Here is a 22308-nt window from a genome sequence, read left to right on the forward strand (position 1 = left end):
TCGTGAGCAGCGTGAACTAGCCTTGAATGCTTGTGTGTCTGTTGCATAAGAACTTGTATGATTGTGTTGCTTCCCATGAGTTTTGTAGTTGGGTACACGTAACTGACTTGGGTGTATGTGAAAGAAACTTGACATTCTTTCTTACACTCTCCTTCCTTAGAAAAATAGCAATAGCAATAACACTTAGACTTATATATTGATTCATAGTTCTTTACAGCCCTATCTAAGTGGTTTACAGAGTCAGCATATTGTCCCCCAACAATCTGGATCCTCATTTTACCAACCTCGGAAGGATGGAAGGCTGAGTCAAGCTTGAACTGGGTAGGGTTGAACTCCTGAAAGTAAGCACTGAGGTAGCTGACAATTCTGCATTCTAACCACTGTGCCACCATGGCTCTTGCAGTTTATGCTGGACTATTAATGGTTAATACTCAATACTGTCAGAGTTTTGGCAGTGTGACTATTATTGTGAGATAAACCCAGGAGCAAAACAAAGCACACAACACATACAGCCTTTAGACAATTAATAGTGGTTTATATATATACATATATGCAGATATACACATTGGTAGATAAATCTCTTACCACTCAGTTACGGACACAAGGAGAGAAATGAGATACACGACAAGAGAGAGAAACACCCTCTAATGGCCACATATATATAGACACCTCTTAAAAAAGGTAAATGCCTTGTGTGGACCTCATCAGAGTCTTAAAGAGGCTATGCCTGTATTGCTGAATTGCATTGCATTGCATCAGCTTACAACCTTACATCAGCTGGCAGCTATTAAATCCTCATTACCTGACAAATGCTTAATAATTAATGCTATTTTTGATGTCTCTGGTTTTCCTGTTGTCAGGGTGAGAACAAAAAAATGGAAGATGCTAAGTTTTACTTGACGCTTCCCAGCACCAAGTTGGAGGTGGAAGACAGAGATGGAGTTGCATCCAAGCAACACACGGCCAATTTTACTCTGAATAAAGACAGCACCAAGGACAGCTTTCAGATTGCAACACTCATCTGCTCGACAAAACTAACACAGAATGGTAGGTTCAGCTGTGGGCAAATTGGAAGAATGGTGGGCAAGTTGTGACGGGACATCTTGAACTATCCCATGAAACAACTATAACAAAATTGGGCGTAGCCATTGCTCTCTGTGTTTTCTGTAATTCTGGCGTGTTTTGAAGCGGTGACCACCACTACACTTTGTGGCAGATAATTTCATTTTTAGGGTTGCGCTATGCAAAGATCTACTTTTTGTTAGTCTGGAATATTATATCCTTTAGGAAAGTGATGGCAAACCTTTTCGGTACTGAGTGCCAAAAAGGGAGTGTGTGCGTGCAACCTGGAAGAGGAGCTGCCTAGGGGGCAAGCACACTGGAAAATGAATTTCCAATTTCTGGTGCAGACATGCGTGCCAGCAAGCTAGACTTCCGGTTACTGGCATGCATGCGTGCTTGACAATCAGCTGGCCAGCGCGCATGCTCATGCCAGAAAATGGAAGACCAACTCTTCCAGTTCCTGGCACTGATGCACGCACGAGGGCTAGCTGATCATCGCACATGCATGTGCACCAGAAACCCAGAAGAGGAATGGGTGACACCATGCATGCCAGGTAACATGCCTCTGTGTGCCACTTTGGGCACGCGTGCCACAGGTTCACCATCACAACTTTAGGATTATTGAATAATCCCTGTTTAAATTATGGACACAGAGGAGAAAAGTTCCATCCCATGCCTTTTTTTTTTTTTTTTTTTTTGGCAGAAGTTGTATATATCACCATCAAGATGGGGACTGTATGCAATAAAACCTTGGACAGGGTTTCCCAATTTTTGATTTTGCATCATGTCATAAAGTAAAGGATGTTCCAAGGAGACTCACTATGGGCACTTTTTCCTTCTTTCTGAAATCAAATATAGCACCTCTGTTTTGATGGGTTAAATCATTTATGAACACTATATTTCTTATTCAGAGTGAGGGGGAAATCCTATGCAGTTTGTTGGATATTCAGCCATGTCTATCCTTCTGGGTATATACAGAAAGTCTGTGTCACTCTTTGTCTTCTGAGACTTGTCTTAATCTTCCCTGATTATCCTCATGCCTACCTTCTCAGTCCCTCAAGTCTAGAAACTTGCTTGTTCTAAAACAATCCAAAGTGATATCCCAAAGATGCTTTTTCTGGTTTTTCTTTGAAGATGTTTCACTCGGAGGTGGGATTCAGCCGGTTTTGGCGAACTGGTAGTGGAAATTTTGAGTAGTTTGGAGGACTGGCAAATACCACCTCTGGCTGGCTCTGTCCCCTTCTATTTTCCCAAGTCCCAGCTGATCAGCTGGGTGTTTTTTTGTTGTTGCCCTCACAGGAGAACGGAGCTGGAAAGCAGATTAGTAGAGTGGGGAGGGAATGGGGATTTTGCAGTATCCTTCCCCCAGGAAAGGAAAGGAGAGGGAATGGAGATTTTGCAGTATCCTTCCCCTGCCATGCCCACTAAGCCACGCCACGCCTATAGAACCGGTAGTAAAAAAAAATTGAATCCCACCATTGGTTGCGCTTCTCATCTGAGAAGCTTCTTCAGTTCTGAAGCTCACCTTTGGGACAACTATGACCTGGATGACTGAGAATCTCCATAGACATTTAGCAATCCAAAGTGGTGATTTTCAGAAATTCTGGTTTCCAGCACTAAACTTCGGGTCTCTTTTCTAAAAATGCTGTTCAATACCAGAAAACAAGTCTCTTGTGGGTACTTCTTCTTAAATAAGACCATTGCTGCTCAGATACCTGTTCTTTATTGTGGTCTGACTTTTGCTACTTTGCCTTTGCCAGTTGACTTGCTAGGATTGTTGAATTGGCGTTCAAACTCTCAGAATATAGGACGTAACCTGAAGAAGCTGATGGACGTGGAAGGAGGAGAAATTGTTAAGGTACAAAGGGGCCACATGGGGGCAAACCTTTGGGATGGGTAGGTCTTTAAGGACCAGGGTCCCATTTAACAACAAGATGAACAAAATAAGTAGTTTGGAAGAGAGATGTAGTATTTTTCTTGACTAAGCCTATTTTCATCCCATAATTTTTTTCTGTGTTACTCATATCAAAACACCACTTTTTTAGTATTGGTGTGATATTTATTTAGTATCAATCATAACTGAGAAAAAAAATAGCCAAGGAACAATACTCTTGAGCTCAAATTAATAAAATTGATTAGGAAAAAAAACTGAAGAGGTAAAGCAAGAATTCCAGCGGGTAACTTAAATCTTTTCTTTATCTTCAACTCCCTTCTTATTCTTTCTTCTAGTTTCTACAAGATACACTTGATGCACTTTTTAGTATAATGATGGAGATGTCTGACAATGAATCCTACGATTTTCTTGTATTTGATGCATTGGTAAGTTTTCTGTCTATCTGGATGCCCCTCATTATGTTTTTATTAACCAGTAGTAGCCTAGTGTTGATTCAGACATTTGGCCTAATCACTTTCCCTCTCATCCTCTGTATTGAATGTTTGCTTTAAACAAGTGCTGTATTGATGTCTTTCATTGATAGAGACTCAAGGGCACTATCCATCAGACCTTTCCCTAATTTTAGACCATTACAACTGTGCCATTAAAACAAACAACCTGAGATTGAATTGATAGGAACAATGATTAGGCCAAAGTTACTCAGTGAGAATCAGTGGGACTTGTATCTAGAGCTCATTTGTTCAAATCCAATATCCCAGCCACTTCATACATTGCCCATCTCTTGTTTCCTATTGTCAACAACCTTAAGATGTGTGGACGTCAACTTGACATTTCCTAGCTAGCATAATTGAGATCTGTGAGAGAAAGATCTATTTATTTAATCCAATCGCCGAATGTTTCTGCATCCTCAGATAAACAATTAAGAGACTTTAGTACAGTGGTGGTATTCAGCCTGTTCGGACCAGTTCAGATGAACCGTTAGTGGCAACATTGCAGGTGGGCAGCGCTATGCCATCCTATTTACCCATGTTTTCTAAGCCCCGCAGATGTGTGCAAGTTGCATGCACAAAGTGCATGCATGGAAGACCACATGCATGCGTGGAAGGTGCACATGTGTACGTGTGCTCACATTTTGGGTGTGTGGCGAAGCGGTGGTAAAATTATGTGAAAACCCACCACTGCATTAGTATTATGGATATTTGAATCATCTACCAGTAATTTGAGGGCCATTAACATATACTTTCTTGAGCTACAGTGTAGGGCCAGTCAGGTGAATTCTCATCTGTGAAAAGAAACTGGTAATTTTGATTCAATAGGCCATGTTCTCTCTTTCATCCAACCCATCTCAGAGGACTGTGAGAGTAAAATATATAAAATTCCCATATAAGCTGCCCCTGGATAAAAGGTGGGATATAAAATCTAGATGATGATAATGATGATGATGAATAATCATAAAAGTTTAGTTTTTTAAAAAAGTGGAGAGATTAAGGTCTCAAAGAGTGTTGCTGGGAAAGGAGGATTGTTCACCACTTCTATAATGCTCACACTTGGTATTGTGCAATCACACAAACATTTTATTCCCCAAATGTTTAGGCACGAGAACTATGCCTCAAGATACATATTGCAACAAGTTAAGGCAGCTTTCTCTTCGCACATTGGATTTCTGAGTGTTACTATTGCTCAGGGCACCAATACAGAATTTCAGGAACCTCTACATAATTCTGAATCCAGCTGCTTCAAGCAGTTCAGAAAGGATAAAGTCCTGAGAGAAATGAAATCGAAATCAAATATAACATCACTGTTTTTGCTGGGTTAAATCATTTATGATTTCTATTTTTCTTTTTGTAATTAGGTATTTATTATTTCCCTGATTGGAGATATCAAGTTTCAGCATTTTAATCCTGTACTGGAGACCTACATTTATAAACACTTTAGTGCCACCTTGGCCTATGTGTAAGTATAGTGTTTCATGAATAGCTATATTTTGGACCCCAGCAAGCGTCATTTAGTGCTTACCATTCTTCCAGGCTGTTGATAAATAAGTTAAAATGTTCCTTACATGTGAAGGTTCTGTTACAAATGCTCTCACACTGAATGCAAAGTAATCTTACTTATGGTGAGCAAACAAAGTTTTTGTTGTGGCCCCCCAGTGGCCAGCAGAGCTGGCAGCAGCTTCAGACAGTGAGAAGGTTGGGGAGGAACATGGGCCAGTCCTGGAGTCTGGGGAAGGCTCTGAGGAGGGCTCTGTGTCAGGGCCAGAGCCGTATGCCAGTTTTCAGCTGCCTTCAGAGTCAGACGTCAATGAAGCAGACGAACAGCTGGAGTCGGTTCCCAGTGTGTGCATGCGCAGAGTTGCCAGACAAAGGGAACAGCTAAAGAACAGGGGTCGACTTGGGAGTAAGGCCACAGATGGACAATGAATGACCCTCCCAGAGGAAATAGAAGAGCAGCAAAAGGGGAGTGGAGTTTGCAGGAGACAATTACTTCGCTTAATTAGTTTATGACTCTCCAAGACTCCTTGCCAGGATGTGAATGAGAAGAATTCACAGTAAATTAATAAAAGGGGATTTTATCGGGACAAGGAGTTTGCTTCATGCTCTTGGGAAACCTAGGTCAGAACAGTTTGTTCAAATTCCTCTGATTCTCATATCCCCCAAGATACAAGATTTTGAATGCCCTTTGGGGTAGAAAGGTAAAGAGAATAAACCCGAAAAGTAATAAGGTGTCATAAGTGCAAGGATTTCTTTGCAACACCCTTCCTTCACGCCTTTTTGAAGACTTGCACCCAGTGAATAATTTCTAAGGCACTCCCAATAAAGCTTGATTGTCCCTTTGCCAAATAAATATTTGCTGATGTTCTAGTTTAGGGGTGTAAAACTGGTGGCCCATGCACCGGTGTGTCATGCACAGGCCATACCCTCCCCAGCTCTGTGAAGGCAAAAAAGTTGCAATACATCACGTGACATCAACGTGACGCAGCGAGTTTGACACCTGTGTTCTAGTTTGAGTTCCACATGGCTGCCCGATGAGAAAGATGCTATTATTCACCTGTAACCTATTTAGTCTTGTAGGTAATAGGGATCCAGGGTAGTACCAAGGCAGTGATGGGTTGCAGGAAGTACGCCCTGGCACGGGCATGCCGGAGCCTGTCCGGAGCACTGGGTACCGTTCCAGTATGGTGCTCTGGGGGGCCTGCCCGAGCTCCTTACCTGTCCTTTAAGCCTTTGGCACTTACACGCATACACATGGCACGTACAGTGCCTGAACAACGCTCTGCCGAGCAGCTGGAGTGTTGCAGAGGCGTCGCAGGCAGGTACAATGCACGTGCTTGCTGCGCGCGTCCCTGTGGATAAAGCCGAGCCTGTTACAACCGTTGGAACGGGATCTGGAACCCGCCAGTGTACCAAGGAGATGAGGAAAAAGTAGCCAACTTCTGAAGCTGAATTTATAATTTCCCTTTGTCTTTCTCTCTTTCTCATTAGAAAACTCACCAAGGTTCTGAATTTCTATGTTGGAAATGCAGATGATTCTACTAAGACAGATTTGCTATTTGCTGCTCTGAAAGCTTTGAAGTATCTCTTCAGGTTCATAGTACAATCGAGAGTTCTTTACTTAGGGTAAGTGAGAAAACAACAACAGCCCAACAGGCAGACTCCATTCAAATGTTTCCTTTCAGCTGCAAGGCAACCATTATTAATTTGGATAAAAAGGTAAAAAAGATAAAGGTTTCCCCTGTCCAGTCATATGTGACTCTAAGAGGTGGTGTTCATCTCCATTTCCTAGCCAAGGGAACCAGCTTTGTCCGAAGACGTTTCCATGATCATTTGGTCAGGATGACTATATGCCGTGGCACACGGAATGCTATTACATTCTCACCAAAGTGCTAGCTATTTATCTACTCCCATTTGCATGCTTTCAAATTACTAGATGGGCAGAGCTAAGGGCAAGAATGGGATCACCCTGCCACGGGGTGCTTGGGTCTCAAACGAACAACCTTCTGGTCAACAAGCCCACAATCTTAACTGCTTTGTGACACCTCCTCCCCATTAATTTAGTTGTTCTGACTATATTATTTAAATGGAGACATGCATGCTGCATCCAAGAAGAATGAGAATTTTATGCCAAGTTTGATTTTACCACTCAATTTAACAACTTTTGTTGTTATTGTCATTGCTTTGGGGTCTGTAACAGGGATTACAGTCAACAATTGAGAGGTACATGTAGAAAACATGGTTCAGCATGAATTGAGGTGGTGTGAGGGCCAATCCTATCATTAGTTTGCCTGACAAATGGCTTCTTGAGCCAAGTGACATTGGCCATCGTTGAAAGGGAAGGATATTATTTAATACATGGTCATTGAATTGTTACAGCTTCAGAGATTGAGGTGGTACTTTAAGTATTATTTTCATGCCTTCAAATTCTCATCGCTTTCAGCCTCAAGATTCTGGCAACTAAAATAAATGAGCAATGCAGAAATGCAAGCTGTGATCTGCAAGTTGATATTCTTACTTTTAAATTTATAAATTATATAAAGGGATTTGATACGCTGTCTTTGTATAAGCGTAATTTCCCAAAACACGATTAGAATAGGGTTAAACCAGGTATGGAAAGAAGCCAGAAAAAGAAGAATCAGGATCAAAATTAGAGCAGATTCACCTGAAATCTACAAAGTAGAGAGGGGGCACACCCACTCATGCACCTTCAATTCCCTTAGTGCAAGAAGGCAATTGAACTGCAGTTTGGGTGATACTAACTGCTGTATTCTAAATCCCATTCTCTAATGTGACCCAAGAAGGCAATTGAACTGCAGTTTGGGTGATACTAACTGCTGTATTCTAAATCCCATTCTCTAATGTGACCCAAAGTGGCTCGTTGACTAAGAAGCTGAGCTTGTCAATCAGAAAGGTCGGTGGTTCAAATCTGTAGTGCCGTATAACGAAGTGAGCTCCCATTACTTGTCACAACTAACAGTTCGAAAGCACGTAAAAATGCAAGTAGAAAAATAGGGACCACCTTGGTGGGAAGGTAACAGCGTTCCGTGCATCTTTACCGTTTAGTCATGCTGGCCCTAATCCTAACCTTTACCTTTAATGTGACCCAGACTTCAGCTTAGGCAACCTGCCCTATTCTTCCAGCTTCACTTACACTGAGAAATGTTTAACCCTGCTGGTAAAGGGGTCGAAAGGAATTTCAAAAGTCATGGTCTGCCTACTTTCTTTACTTCTTCTTTTTTTCTTTTGCAGATTTTATGGCAAAAGTGAAGATGGGGATGAGTTTAACAATGCCATTCGCAAGCTATTCCTTTCCTTTAATGTCCTCATGGATAGACCACTTGAAGAAGCTGTCAAAATCAAGGTGGGTTCAAACCACTGAATTTATTGTGGCAGGGACAGCTCTGCTCTTGGGGGAGAAGGAAAGGGGGAGTTGCTTCAGGCAGAAGGTTAGGATGCATGGAAAAAGAGAGCCCATGTCTCCCCCTATTGTTTTGCTTGGATCTCCCTGGAACAGCCATTCCACCACAATTAAGACACATCGGTCTCTGTAGCCTCTTAACATCAGAGTCAGTCGTTCCCTATGGGACACTCTGAAGGGATCTTCAGAGGAACACTAATGGAGCATGGGTATAGAACGTAATTTTAGAAGCAGACCCATAATACCGTATCTTTCAGAGTATAAGATGCTCTGGAGGATAAGATGCCCCTTAGTTTTTGGGGAGGAAAATAAGAAAAAAAATCTCCCTCTGTCTACCAGCATCCATCGGTATTCATCTGGCTAGCATCCTTGCAGCAAACAGCAAACAGCCTGGTCAGCTTCGGCATATTATCACAGCCTGATTCAGCATGAGCAGCTGATTGGAGCGGCCTCCCGGAATACCCACAATCAGCTGTTCCAAGCTGCAGGGATTGCCACAGACTATCGCCGCATCTGTGCCTCGCGTTTTTGGCCTCCGTACATTGTGTTTTTGATCTCTCTGCACATTGTGTATTCGGATGGTTCCAGTTGATGGGGATTGCCACCCCCATCGATCCCCGCTGCCTGGAACCACCAGAAAATGCAATGTGTGGAGGCAAAAAACAGGGGAGGGGGCAAAACTGTAATGGGTGGAGACTGAAAACGCGATGCATGGAGGTGGTGATTGACAGCAATGTGCTGTGGCGATCCCAGCAGCCTGGAATGGGTCTAAAATGGAGTATTCGGAGGCCAAAAATGTGATGCATTGAGGCCAAAAATGCGAGGCACAGAGACAGCAATGTGCTGTGGCAATCCCCACAGGCTGGAACAGGTCTAAAACAGCACGTGAAAGCCGGAAACACAATGCACGGAGGCCAAAAACGGCCAAAGGGTGGAGGCCGGCAGGTGGATGAGGCTACATCTGGTGTATAAGATGCACCCGTATTTTTACCCTCTTTTAGGGGGGAAGGTGTATCTTATTACTCCAAAAACTACGGTATGCAAGACCTTTAGCCTGAATTCCTACCCTTGATCTAATTCGGTCTTAGAACCTTCTCCACCCACGGACTTCTCCAACATGTTGGGCTTGCAACTCTCAGAAATCTCAGTTGGTAGAACCATACTGCTGAAAGTTCTGAGGGTTAAGGTTCTAAAGTATTTCAGGGCACTGGGTTCAGAGAGCCAGGTCCAGCGTTTTACAACATAGGAGCCTTTTGAGTTCATAGAATTCTCATCAGAGTCTATGTGGCAGAAAAGTTCACACGTCTAAAGAATCCTTTCTTGGAGAATGATTGAAGTTTTTTTAGAATGGAGATCTCAATTTTAATTTGCTTTCTTTTTGCCTGTTCCAGGGTGCTGCCTTGAAGTATTTGCCAAGCATAATTAATGATGTCAAACTAGTCTTTGATCCAGTGGAACTCAGGTACCATATTTCCCACCCTTTATCGATGAAAAGTAGATATCAAATTGCATGAGTTGCTGCAAAAAGCTCACCATAACAGTTATGCCGTATTATAATTTTCTTTTCTTATTGGAGGGGAAGGCCACAAAGTTTTGGATATGGGAAGATAAAATTCAATCAGGATGCTTGGTTAAGGAATCCCTATGAACAAGGGCATCCATGGGGAAGAGGGGACAAAGGAAAACGAATGACAAGTGTCATTTTATGTTTAAAGCCATAATGGTGAACCTATGACATGTGCCACTGGTGCACAGGTGTGCTTTCGGGCACGCAACGACAAAAAGGTTAGCCATCACTGGTTTAATGGATGCAACTTGCATACTTGAAGAAGAGAGGCTCATTGGAAAAGACCGTGATGTTGGGAAAGATTGAAGGCAAAAGGAGAAGGGGACAGCAGAGGATGAGATGATTAGATAGTGTCATCAACACAATGAACATGAACTTGGGCAAACTCTGGGAGACAAGTGGAGGACAGGAGAGCCTAGCATGCTACGATCCATGGGGTCATGAAGAATCAGGCTCGATTTAGTGATTGAACAACAAGAATATAGTTACATCAGATATCACGACATCCTCATTCCACCATTTGCGTGACAATACCACAATGCACCTGTTATTCCATTGCATTACCCTGGGAATTTATTTTATAGCTATGTCAAGTTGCTGCCTTCTATAAATGTTAACTAAAACAGTGTCCAGAATATTAATGGAATAAAATATTCTTTCTATCCCCATTCCCTGAACCTATTTCAGCGTCCTTTTTAGCAAATTTATTCAAAGCATCCCTGATAATCAGCTTGTCCGTCAGAAGCTCAATTGTATGACCAAGATTGTGGACAGTGACCTCTTCCGTCAGTCTGGTGAGTTAGGTCTTGTTCTCTTCTTCTCTTTCTTTCTCTTTCCCATTTTCAGCATTCCAATGATGTACTGAACTCTCAACATGCCAATTGCTCTACAACAGGGGTGGCAAACTAGATTTCATTGAGGGCCACGTCAGGGTTGTGTTTGACCTCAGGGGCCGGATGGGTGTGGCTTGGGGTAGGTGTGGCCAGCTCGATATCATTTGTGTTGTGGACACCTCTCCCAGATTCTGTTTTTGGCTGCAACAGCCTCCTGCAGCACTCTGCCAACAAAAACGGAGCTCGGGAGAGTCACTCACCGCCTTCTTGAGCTCTGTTTTTGCTGGCAAAGTGCTGCAGGAGGCCATTGCAGACCTTGGGAGGGCCACACACAGTCCTCTCAAGCTCCATTTTCTCTGGCAGAGGCACTGTGGGCCAGTCCTTCACTGTTTCCAGGGCAGCCCTGCGGGCCAGACCTAAGCATCCTGTGGGCCAGATCTGGCCTTGAGTTTGGCACCCCTGCTCTACAAACTCAGTGGGGCATCATGGCATCTTCTACCATGAGTCATAGATAAGTCAATGCAGGCAGCTGGAGTCTGTGGATCTGTGGACTGACAGTTGAAGAATTGCACTATTTCTTTGTCTATTTACCCCACCTTCTAAGTGGTTTAAGTGAAGGGGTAAATATAGCTTTCCGTATCATAGGGATGTTTAAAATTACAACTCAGTACTTTTTGGAGATCTTCGTTTTTCCTCTATTCCTGAATTATGGGCAAAATGTTGATTTTGTTTTTGGAGTTGTTGGGGTTTTTTATATTAAAATGGAAATCAGAACCTGAGTCATTTCAAGTAAAGTCAGGTCTATTGACTCATTCCCGTATTTCTTCTTCATTCTGTATCCTAGAATGTCGTGACATTCTTCTCCCCCTGCTGGTAGACCAGCTCAGTGGACAACTGGATGATAACTCTCACAAACCTGACCATGAAGCCTGCTCACAGCTGCTTAGCAATATTCTTGAGGTACTCGATCGGAAAGAGGTGGTAAGTACCTGTTGTTTTCTTCCATTCTTCCTTGAGAGTAACATTGTCTAAAACTGTGGAGCAGCTGCTTTGGAAATGAAAATGAACTGTTGCAGGATGGATAGATGGACTAGATGAATGGGGTGGGGTGGGGGTGGGATGGATGGATGGATGGATTGGATGGATGGATGGATTAGATAGATTGGATGGATGGATGGATGGATGGATAGATTAGATAGATTGGATTGGATAGATTTGATGGATGGATGGATGGGTGGGTGGGTGGGTGGATTGTATAAATTGGATGGATGGATGGATTGGATGGATTGGATGGATGGATTGGATAGATTGGATGGATGGATGGATGGATGGATGGGATGGATGGATGGATGGATGATGGGATGGATGGATGGATGGATTGGATTGGATTGGATGGATGGATGGGATGGGATGGATAGATGGATGGATGGATGATGGGATGGATTGATGGATGGATGGATGGATGGGATAGATTGGATGGATGGATGGGATAGATTGGATGGATGGATGGGATGGATGGATGATGGGATGGATGGATGATGGGATGGATGGATGGATGGATGGATGGATGGATGGATGGATGGGATAGATTGGATAGATGGATGGATGGATGGGATGGGATGGGATGAATGGATGGATGATGGGATGGATGGATGGAATAGATGGGATGGAATGGGATGGAATGGGATGGCTGGCTGGCTCTTGACTTTGGTAACTTATATGAATCCATTTACTATATGTGGTTTAATTTTAATACAATTGAATCGGTTTGTGCTTCTCCGGGATGTATTGCTGACTTTCACATCAAAATATACATAATGTTGACATATTATTTCCCAAGGAAAAGCTGACATGAAGGGTATTTGTTAGTTTGATATTTTTAGTCTGTAGTTTTAGCAGCATTTTTATGAGAAGGAATAGCATAAATATAAATGGTTTTTAAAAACCGACTCCGCCACTCTTGCAATTTTGACTGATATTGCTTTTCTTTCTTTATTTAATTCCAGCACATACAAATAAATCAATTCAAAAACCATAAAGCTTTCCCATGTAACAGATAGTTTGGATGTGATGTTTTGAGGCAGGTTTTGAACACTGAAAATTATACAGAACTGAAAATTGCAGGAGGGCTCTGTTAAAAAATTTAGCAGCAAGGGAAATGGTAGACAAGATGGCAAACAGCTGGAATATGTTTACATATAACCATACAATTACATATCTTCTCTCGCTGTGTAGCTCCCTAGTCAATGTGGGGGGGGGGGGGGGAAATCTATACAATGCTCAAAAAAGATAAAAATAACCAAAATTAAGCATAGAGTAATTTGGTCTCAGTAAGGGATGCGGTGGCTCAGTGGCTAAGACTCTGAGCTTGTTGATCAGAAAGGTCAGCAGATCGGTGGTTTGAATCCCTAGCGCTGCATAATGGAGAGAGCTCCTGTTATTTGTCCCAGCTTCTGCCAACTAGTAGTTTGAAAAAATGTTCAAATGCAAGTAGAAAAATAGGAACCATCTTTGGTGGGAAGGTAACAGCATCCCGTGCACCTTCAGCATTTAGTCATGCTGGCCACATGACCACAGAGACGTCTTCGAACAGCACTGGCTCTTCGGCTTTGAAATGGAGATGAGCACTGCCCCCCAGAGTCAGGAACGACTAGCACATATGTGCAAGGGGAATTTTTACCTTTAACTTGGTCTTAATATCACCAGGCTATCCTGGGAAAACTTTTGTTCTGAAAGGAATTCATCATGGAATAGGAAAGGATTTGTTTAGCAAGTGAGACATGGCAAAGAAAGAGACATTCATAGAAAGGAACTCCTCCCTTCTCTTTTCAGTCTAATTGCATAATATTGGGAATTATCTTGCACCCCCAAGAACATCTCCAGAACCTCTTGTGACAATGTTGTGAAAATCCCTGTGATAAGAACCCATCTAACCTACTTTCCATTTCTTTGGTTCCTTCAGGGTCCAACTGCGGATCACATACAGTTGATCATGGAACGGCTACTGAGGAGGATAAACCGGACTGTGATTGGAATGGGAAGGCAGGCTACACACATTGTGAGAGCAATTTCCTTGATTCTTGTGTGCTTGATTAATTGTCCCATGAGTTTTGGGGGCATATGTCCCTTGTTTAGAGACTTCTGGTAGGAGTCCGGCCATGGAGTCTCCTGATGAGCTGACACCTCTTGACACTTGATGGACAACGTATCAAATGCACGGAGGCATTTTCCCCAGGGCCTAAACATGGGGATTTTTTTGACATGGACAAGAGATGGAAGATCTTCTTTATCTCAACTTCTTCCTTCAGTGCCTGGAGGCAACAGGAGTGAGGATAGACACTGTCATCACATTTCTGGATGGGGGCAGGACAAAAATACTTTTTTTAACTTTTGTTGGAAAAACAAAAGTTAGAAAATTGTTGTAACTTCTTAAAATAAGAATATATTGATATATAGGATCAGCTACTAGACAGCTGTAGTTGAATATTTTATAGTTGAATATTTTGTCTCCCATCCAAGTGTATCTTCCTGTGGGCTTTGAACACTATCCTCTCAAGACTGATCATCTTCTAAATGACTAAAAGTCTCTTGTGGTCCATCTTGTCCAGATCCTAAATTTCACAAGGGCTAACTAGTTGCCTTTTAAGAAACCCACAAGGACTATCTTAAGATATACATTCTTTCCAGGATTTATTTATTTAGCATATGGCATAACATGGAGTCAGTTGCCCAAACTCCACCCCGCAAGGATTATGGGGTCATTAAAAGATGATGATGATGATAACATGCATGGACTTACAATACATATAAGGTTCATGAAAAGCTTAAATGACAAAGGGTTTTTTCCCTCCATCTTTTTCTAGGGAAGTTTTGTATCCTGCATGACAGCCACCTTGAGACAGATGGATGATTCCCATTATAATTACTACATCAGCACTTTCAAAACCAGACAGGATCTTATTGTAAGTCTGATTGAAATTGTTATTATTATGGTTAGTCACACAATTAGCCAGATGTTTAAACTGGATTTTCCATTTTTATCCACATATTGACTCCTTCCCAAGGACTAGGGATAGACAGATGTTGTTAGACACTGTTAAAGTGATGTCAGAGAATGAAAGCTGTTCCAAGTGAAGCTGCCTTTTGCTGTTGACTGATAGTGATTTTGTCAATACTGATGGCATTTAAGTTGTGCTCCAGATGTTTCGGATTGAACCCAAGGTGCCTCCTTACTATTGATGCTTTCTTTACTATGATTATTAGCATGTGTTTAATTTTTGGTCATATAGACAGTAGACAGGTATGTTTATGACATCCCAAAGAGCAGAAAAACTCTTGAATGCATCTTCTTAAGAAGTTCAGATTCAGTTGCAAAACAAACATTTTTTTTTGGTTGCCTGCATTGCTTGAAATGTAAAGAGCAATCCTTAATTCCATCTCAGAATCCAGAAAGAGGGCTAGCAGGTAAGTCTTTCTCCTACATTCAGTTGAACTGCTCTCTGTCACTCTTGGAGTTGGCAGAAACTATACTGGCATGAAATTGGTTCTCTGCATTTCTGCATTTCTGATTCTTTATCTGCTTCTGTTCTCTGACACTGTGGTTCCCTAATTTATTTCCAAGATGATCAGGAAGAAAATCTTTTTGAGATACCTTGAGGTCTGTCCTTAGATGATTAACACCAGTAGAACTAAGGACAGTTTAGGATGATCTTGCTTATACCTTGGGGCTGAAATGAAGGCAGCATTAGAGAAACATAGGAGAAAAATGTTGGACCCATGACTGAATGGAAGTGGTGCATGCCCACGTGCAAGTTGCCCAGGGCATGTATGAGCCTTGATTTGGTGCAGGTCTTATTGAAGAGCAGATGCAATACTCCACACAAGTAAAAGGAGCCCTGATGGCACAGTGGTTAGAATGCAGTATTGCAGGCTAACTCTGCCCACAGCCTGGAGTTCGATCCTGATGGCTTCGAGGTTGACTTAGCCTTCCATCATTCCAAGGTCAATAAAATGAGGACCCAGATTGTTGGGGACAATATACCCTAGAGAGCAGGTAAGACACTATGGGGTAGTATATACCATAAGTCTAAGTTCTATTACTATTGCTAAAAGATTATTCCTTAATGGTTATGAACATGGTTTGCAAAGGCCTCAAACTGAATCCTAGCACTTAAGTTTGTTAGCTTTCATTGCCTTCTGCCTGAAGTTCTGTTGAGTTATTGTAAATCAAAAATGACAATATTGGAATAGATTTAGGAATCTGATGCAATCCAGATTTCCTTCATTACTTCAGGGGAGATACTTGGTGGCCCATTGGCAGAACACCAACTTTACATGCAGGTTCAGTTCCTGGTGCCTCTGGTTGAAAGTAATGAGATAGATTTCTTCCCTCTGTCTATTCCTGTTTTATTCAGCACTTTAAGCACTGGGTCTGATCAGTTGGGGGTTCTTCCTTCCTTCTTATTCTCCTCTTTGGGGATACTATGAATCTGCATTCGGTCGACTTAAGTCATGAGTAATTAAGGCCAACTTTGTGACATGGAAGAATCTGAAAGGGTTGCCCAGCATAGCAGTTTGTGGAGCCTGGCATTTGTTTAACTTGCTGTTAGAGAAAAGAAGTAAGATTGTGATGTTCTTTGCTATGGATTTCTGCCAAGGTGTTTTGAAGCCTCTGCATGGCACATTGGGAAGCTGGCAATGGTGAACTATTAGGATCGGCTTCCAGAAATGCCAATTTTGTATGTGTGTGTTTAAGTAAAACTATTTGCAACCAAATCCTCAGGCCCCCTCAGATGTGTCTTTTTGAGGTTTTCATTCCAAAATTTCCATACCCTGGGATTGAGTTACTCAAACGCCTCTTTGGTGTGGATGCTCTTACTCAAGAGTGGGATGAGTTAGCTTTAGAAGCGATGCCAGGAGTTGGGTTTATGCAGTCATTTTGCAAGATGCCAATGATCTTGACCCCTACCCCTTGCTGTTCGTGTGGGCTCAAATGCCAGTTCCAACCTCACACATACAGTTCTCTTTCAAGCAGCCTTTCCTAACTTCAGTAGCTACTCAAATCACTCTCTGACTGGTAGTCCCAAGGGCGCTTTTTCCATCGGTGACTGGATTTTCTTTGTTTTGAAGATGTTTCACTCCTCATCCCAAAAAGCTTTTTTCGGTTTTGACTGAATGGTAGTGAATGGAAGGAGTTGCAGCCATCTAGCCATTCGTACTCTTTCTAAGAGTCATTGAGGCCACTTGGAGATTAATCTGTGCCCTCCGTTTCACCTGAATAGTGCAAATGGGTGTGGAACCTTCTCGGAACTGCTGAAAGGACTGTGTTGTAAACAGGAATATAGAGGAATATAAATCCTTCCATTCTCCAGCATTCAGTCAGAGGTGATGAAGATTCTTGGATGAGAAGTGCAATGTTTTCAAGGGGAAAAAAAACAAAGAAAGCCCAGTTGCCTTTTGAAAAAGCATCTTTGGGATAACCATGACCTGGATGACAGAGAATCTTCATAGACACTCCCTGATTGATAAATGATGGACACATCCTTGACTGTGAAAAGCTTGAGGTACCCATACATCAAAGGGTAGTCAACATGAGGATAGTTTTTCCATTCAAAACCTTGCATTTAAATACTTACCTTTGAGCATGATGTCGATTTCCAACTATCCAAATAAGTATTTATTAGGAATTAGCAGGCGGATCAAGTTGCGTATCCTGTAAATCCCATCACAGTTATTTTGTAAATGTCCCCACCATATAGGGGCATAGTAGCTCAGTGGCTAAGACACTGAGCTTGTTGATCAGAAAGGTCGGCAGTTCGAATCCCTAATGTCGCGTAACAGACTGAGCTCTCATTACTTGTCCCAGCTTCTGCCAACTTAGCAGTTGAAAATACAAATGCAAGTAGAAAAATAGGAACTACCTTTGGTGTGAAGGTAAAAGCATTTTGTATGCCTTCAGCATTTAGTCATGCCATCCACATGACCATGGAGACATCTTCAGACAGCGCTGGCTCTTCAGCTTCGAAACAGAGATGAGCACCATCCCCTAGAGTCGGGAACAATTAACACATATGTGCAAGGGGAACCTTTACCTTTACTGCGCCATATATTCTGAAAGATTTGAATAATAAGATCTGCAGAATAGAGACATGCCTTGCTGTCTTCCCAAAGGCACAATCTAGTAGCCATGTGAATTGATTGCAGAGCCCTTTTTGGATTCTCTCATTATGAAATATTAATCTTAATAATCAATACATTATGACTATATATAAAATAAATGGATGTTCCCTTCTCTCCTTTGTGGTCCAGACATCATATCTGCCAAGCAATTTGGACTAATGTCATTAAATTGGTCGTTCATATCTTGACAGTGCCTCCATCTTCTCAACTAAAATTATATCATTTAAGGGCCGATTTAATTATGCCTGATCCTATTTTCTTTAGCAAATAGCCATAGCCATGTCTCCTTCTGTAGTCTTCTAGTCATGCCCAGCTATGTATCTTGCTGTATTTTTAAATATGAAAATGACCTTTTATGTGGCGTCCTTAGCTGGAAAAACATCCATTGTCTTGGCTGTTCCTGCTTAATCTCATAAAGACACGTTTATTTGAACTTCTGTGAAAAGTTGAAATAAAATCTATATAACTATCTCCTGCCATACCAAAAAGTACACTTTCATCCTATGCTGGCCTCATGCCCCTTGCATTTAATGCTTGATTGTAGTTAATGTATCCGTTGTAGGATTTATTTTTATGAAAATAAGAGCCCTGTTCCTAAAAATAGCTAGAAAATAGTACTTTGGAATGGAGATAATTCTTTCAGCCTCATTATTATGCAAAGGATCTTGTCAATAAGGAAAGGTCCAAAAATTAAAATGGTGACTGCTGTTACAGGTAACCTAAGTGAGACTCCTCACTTAGTGACCGTTTGAAGTATGGATGAAGCTACTTGGTGGGTTCTTATGACCTAGAGTTGAAATTCTAATGGGTGACCACCTCCATTGTCATGTGACTGCACTTCAGTTACTCAGCATACAGGTTGCATTTATGGCTGTTTGTGGTGTCCTGCAGTCACATGCATTTTAAGACAGCTTTGCTGAAAAATGGCAATTACTTCTGGTTTTCAGCAAAAGTGCTGTCAGACCTTAATCCTCTAGATGAGGGGCTCATGGGATGCTTAGATCTGCCCCATGGGGCCGCCCTGGAAACAGCAAAGGACTGGCCCATGGTGCCTCTGCCAGTGAAAATGGAGCTTGGGGGAAACACCCACCTCTGGATCAAGCACAACCCTGATGCGGCCCTCAACGAAATTAAGTTTGACACCCCAACTCCAGATAGAAGCAATCCTTGGCTCCATTTGTTGAGAAAAGTATAGTTCAGGGGTCAGCAAACTGCAGCTCTGGAGCCGCATGTGGCTCTTTCCTCCCTCTGCTGTGGCTCCGTCACTGGTCAGCACCAGAATTTTGAGAGGAACTTCCAGTGTGGGGGGGAGAGAAGCACAATGGGCCAGGAGAAGACTCTATGGCAAGGGGAGGGTTTTCCAGTTGTCTCCACAATTGATAGGTCTCTAGGTTATGACAGGTAGAGGAAAAAGTAGGCCGTGCTAGGAGGAGACTCTATGGTGGGGGAACTGAACTTCCGGTCAGCTCCAGAATTGAACAGGGGGCTTCCAGTTAGGACCTTTGTGGCTCCTGGTGTTTTCTTTTATGTGGAAATGGTCCAAATGGCTCTTTGAGTGTTTAAGTTTGCCGACCCTGGTATAGTTTTATTAGAAGTCAAGTGTATTGCAGTATTTCAAAGCCAGAACTGAGAATCATGCTCCAAAATCCCTAAATTCTACTTTTCCCTCCCTTAACTGACTCCAATTGCCCACCCCGTGTAACCAAGTAAGTTCCGCAAGATGTTTTCATAATGGTGAGTGCAAGCATAGTTTTCTATGCAACTCCCTTCTTCTTCCAGCTGGGGGACCTTGACGCAGCATCTTGAGAAGACTCAGAAGTTACTTTCATTTCCCCAAGCAATCCACTCCCTTCGTGCCTCCTCCTACTGTTCATGTCAGTCTGTCACCACAAAGCAGCAAAGCACAAACAAGCATACAAGGGCAGCTGACAAACTAGGAAACAATTGTTCCTTTAATGACTGCAGAGTTCACTTAGCAACCGCTGCAGAAAAGGTCATAAAATCATCATGGTCACATTACTGACCCATTTTATGATAGTCATGTGTTCTGACCCCCCCTTCTCTGTCCAGGAATGAAAGCCAAAACCAACGTAAATGAGAATGTTTCTTTTAATCTGTCCAGACTTTCATTGGATGCAAGCCACATAAACAAAGAGATAAGCACTCTAGCAGCAAGTCCTACAAAACTTGGCAGCAATGCAAACAAACTCTGGCAGCAATCCAGTCTGCCAAGTTTGTTTCTTGTTAGTCCTGAACGTTGACTTCTGCAGAAAGGCGTGGCACAAGCAGTCTCTTTTATAATCAGGAGAGGATCTTAATGAGCATCAGCTGAGTGTAATCACCTCCTGTAATTACGCAGTTGTTCTTGATGCCAAGTAGCCCTTCGGCGGCGTGCATCCCAGAACAACTCACAGGTGTTTTCTGGATCACTCACTCTTGTCTCCTCCCCACTGATCTAAGTCTCAGGTGCCACCTGGTGGCCAACCAGTCTCTCCGCGTCCTGCTCAGAGTCGGAACCCTGTCCAGGGTCCTCCACCTCCTCCAGGGCCGTCTCATAACACCCCTTGCTGTCGGAGTCTGGCAGCAGCTCCAACGGCTCCTGCCGGGCCACAACAGTCATGAATCAAAGTCATGGATAGGCAGGCTCCATTGCAGTCATAACCTGAGGACTGTATGTGATCAAATCCCTTTTTGCATGTGGCATGTGCACAAGGCACATAAAAAAGATGAAGTTTCAATTCCATGGCTACATCTCAATAGTTTTCACCATCCTCCAGCTTATAGACCCTTCTTAATTGCACTTCATAAAAAGGCATGATAAAGGACACCAACAAAGTAAAATAACTATTTTTTTAAAAAAACATAAATCCTTGCAGCAATGATCGAAAAATATTTAAGGGAGAAAACCTAGTATTGATTAGACTTTGGACTCTTAAGTCCTGATTGCGAGGATAAAAGTTCCAACTTCAAGTACTGCCAAGAGAGTGAGACCATTCTGCATTTCCCAGCAAAACCTAAATCTGTCATTCTCTCTAGAAGCAGCTCTGTTTGAAAAATGCAAATAGCACATTTGAGAAAAAGATCTGTTTTTCACTGGAATTCTGGCAGGGCGGGGAAAGCTCTAAACAAACCCTTTCCTTAACAGCAAAAGGAAATGATCAGCAGCTTTTTTCAATAATTCTAGAGCTGCTGCACTAGGTATGAAAGCTAATTTGGTCCAGTGTTGAAGACATCAGGCCACAAACCAGGTGACAGTGAATTCCAGTCCTGCCTTAAGCATGAAGCCAGCCAGTGGGTGACCTTGGGTCAACCACTTCTTCTCAGCCCTGGGAAGGAGTCAATGGCAAACCACTCCTAAAAAACAGAATCACAGAATAATAAAGTTGGAAGGGACATTGGAAGTCTTCTAGTCCAAGGGTTGGGCTCCTCCAAGGTCCCTTCCAAATTTGTTACTTGGTTAGTCCAACTCCCTGTTTAAGCAGGAAACCCTATAGCATTTCAGAAAAATGGTTTTCAAATCTCTTCTTAAAAATCATGCTATGAAAACTGTGAATATTTGTCCAGACAGTCATCAAGAATCAGACAGGGTTAAATGGAAGAAAAAAACAACAAATGCAAACAAGGAAGGTTGAAACAATAAATAGTAAAATAATATCTAGATATCTAGATATGCTATGAGTGTGAGTGTCTACACATGAATTAAAATGGGTGGAAAAGAGAACATTCTTGACATGATGCAGAAGAGAAGGATATTGTTTGAGGGAGAGACAGACTATTGAGGGCCAGCTTTGAGCTGATTTTCACTCAGGAAACCCAGAGTGACTTTAGGCCAGTCTCGGCTATATATGTATGTGCAGCAATAACACTTAGACTTATATACCACTTCACAGTGATTTACAGCCCTCCCTAAGTGGTTTACAGAGCCAGTATATTGCCCTCAACAATCTGGGTCCTCATTTTACCGATCTTGGAAAGATGGAAATTTGAGTCAACCTTGAGCTGGTCAGAATCGAACTGTCAACAGTCAGTAGAATTAGCCTGCAATACTGCATTCTAACCACTGAGCCATTATGGCTCTACATGTACATAACTTCCATGGTTATGGTTTTTTTGGTGGAGAGAATTTTTATGGGACTGAGAACACTATTTTGGTATAAACTCTCTTGTTGTATTTAAAAGTAAGCATATCTTTGGGAGGAAACCTGGTTGTTAGGTAGTATTTCTTAGACTTTCTTAAATCTTCTTTTTCTTGAGCTGTATAGGATTGAGGTGTCAAATGGATTGGAATTGGAATATACTTTATTGACCAAGTGTGACTGGACATACAAGGAATTTGTCTGAAATGCATAAGCTCTCGGCAT

The 22308-nt window shown here is 42.2% G+C and overlaps 1 protein-coding gene across 1 annotated transcript in view; it reads left to right on the top strand.

Moving 5' to 3' along the window:
- The window catches only part of DOCK5 (dedicator of cytokinesis 5), a 134223-nt gene that overhangs the window by 68944 nt on the left and 42971 nt on the right, over positions 1-22308 (top strand). The window contains exons 18-28 of the mRNA XM_087706193.1: positions 861-1047; positions 2823-2920; positions 3292-3381; positions 4809-4909; positions 6439-6573; positions 8200-8311; positions 9760-9830; positions 10623-10729; positions 11613-11749; positions 13731-13826; positions 14632-14730. Of these exons, the coding sequence (XP_087562319.1) occupies positions 861-1047; positions 2823-2920; positions 3292-3381; positions 4809-4909; positions 6439-6573; positions 8200-8311; positions 9760-9830; positions 10623-10729; positions 11613-11749; positions 13731-13826; positions 14632-14730 (1233 nt within the window). The remainder of the gene's footprint in view (positions 1-860; positions 1048-2822; positions 2921-3291; positions 3382-4808; positions 4910-6438; positions 6574-8199; positions 8312-9759; positions 9831-10622; positions 10730-11612; positions 11750-13730; positions 13827-14631; positions 14731-22308) is intronic.

This window comes from Thamnophis sirtalis, unplaced genomic scaffold (assembly GCF_051295495.1).
Source record: "Thamnophis sirtalis isolate CommonGarterSnake01/CBP01778 unplaced genomic scaffold, rThaSir2_p1.2 scaffold_2, whole genome shotgun sequence".
Lineage (NCBI taxonomy): Eukaryota > Metazoa > Chordata > Lepidosauria > Squamata > Natricidae > Thamnophis > Thamnophis sirtalis.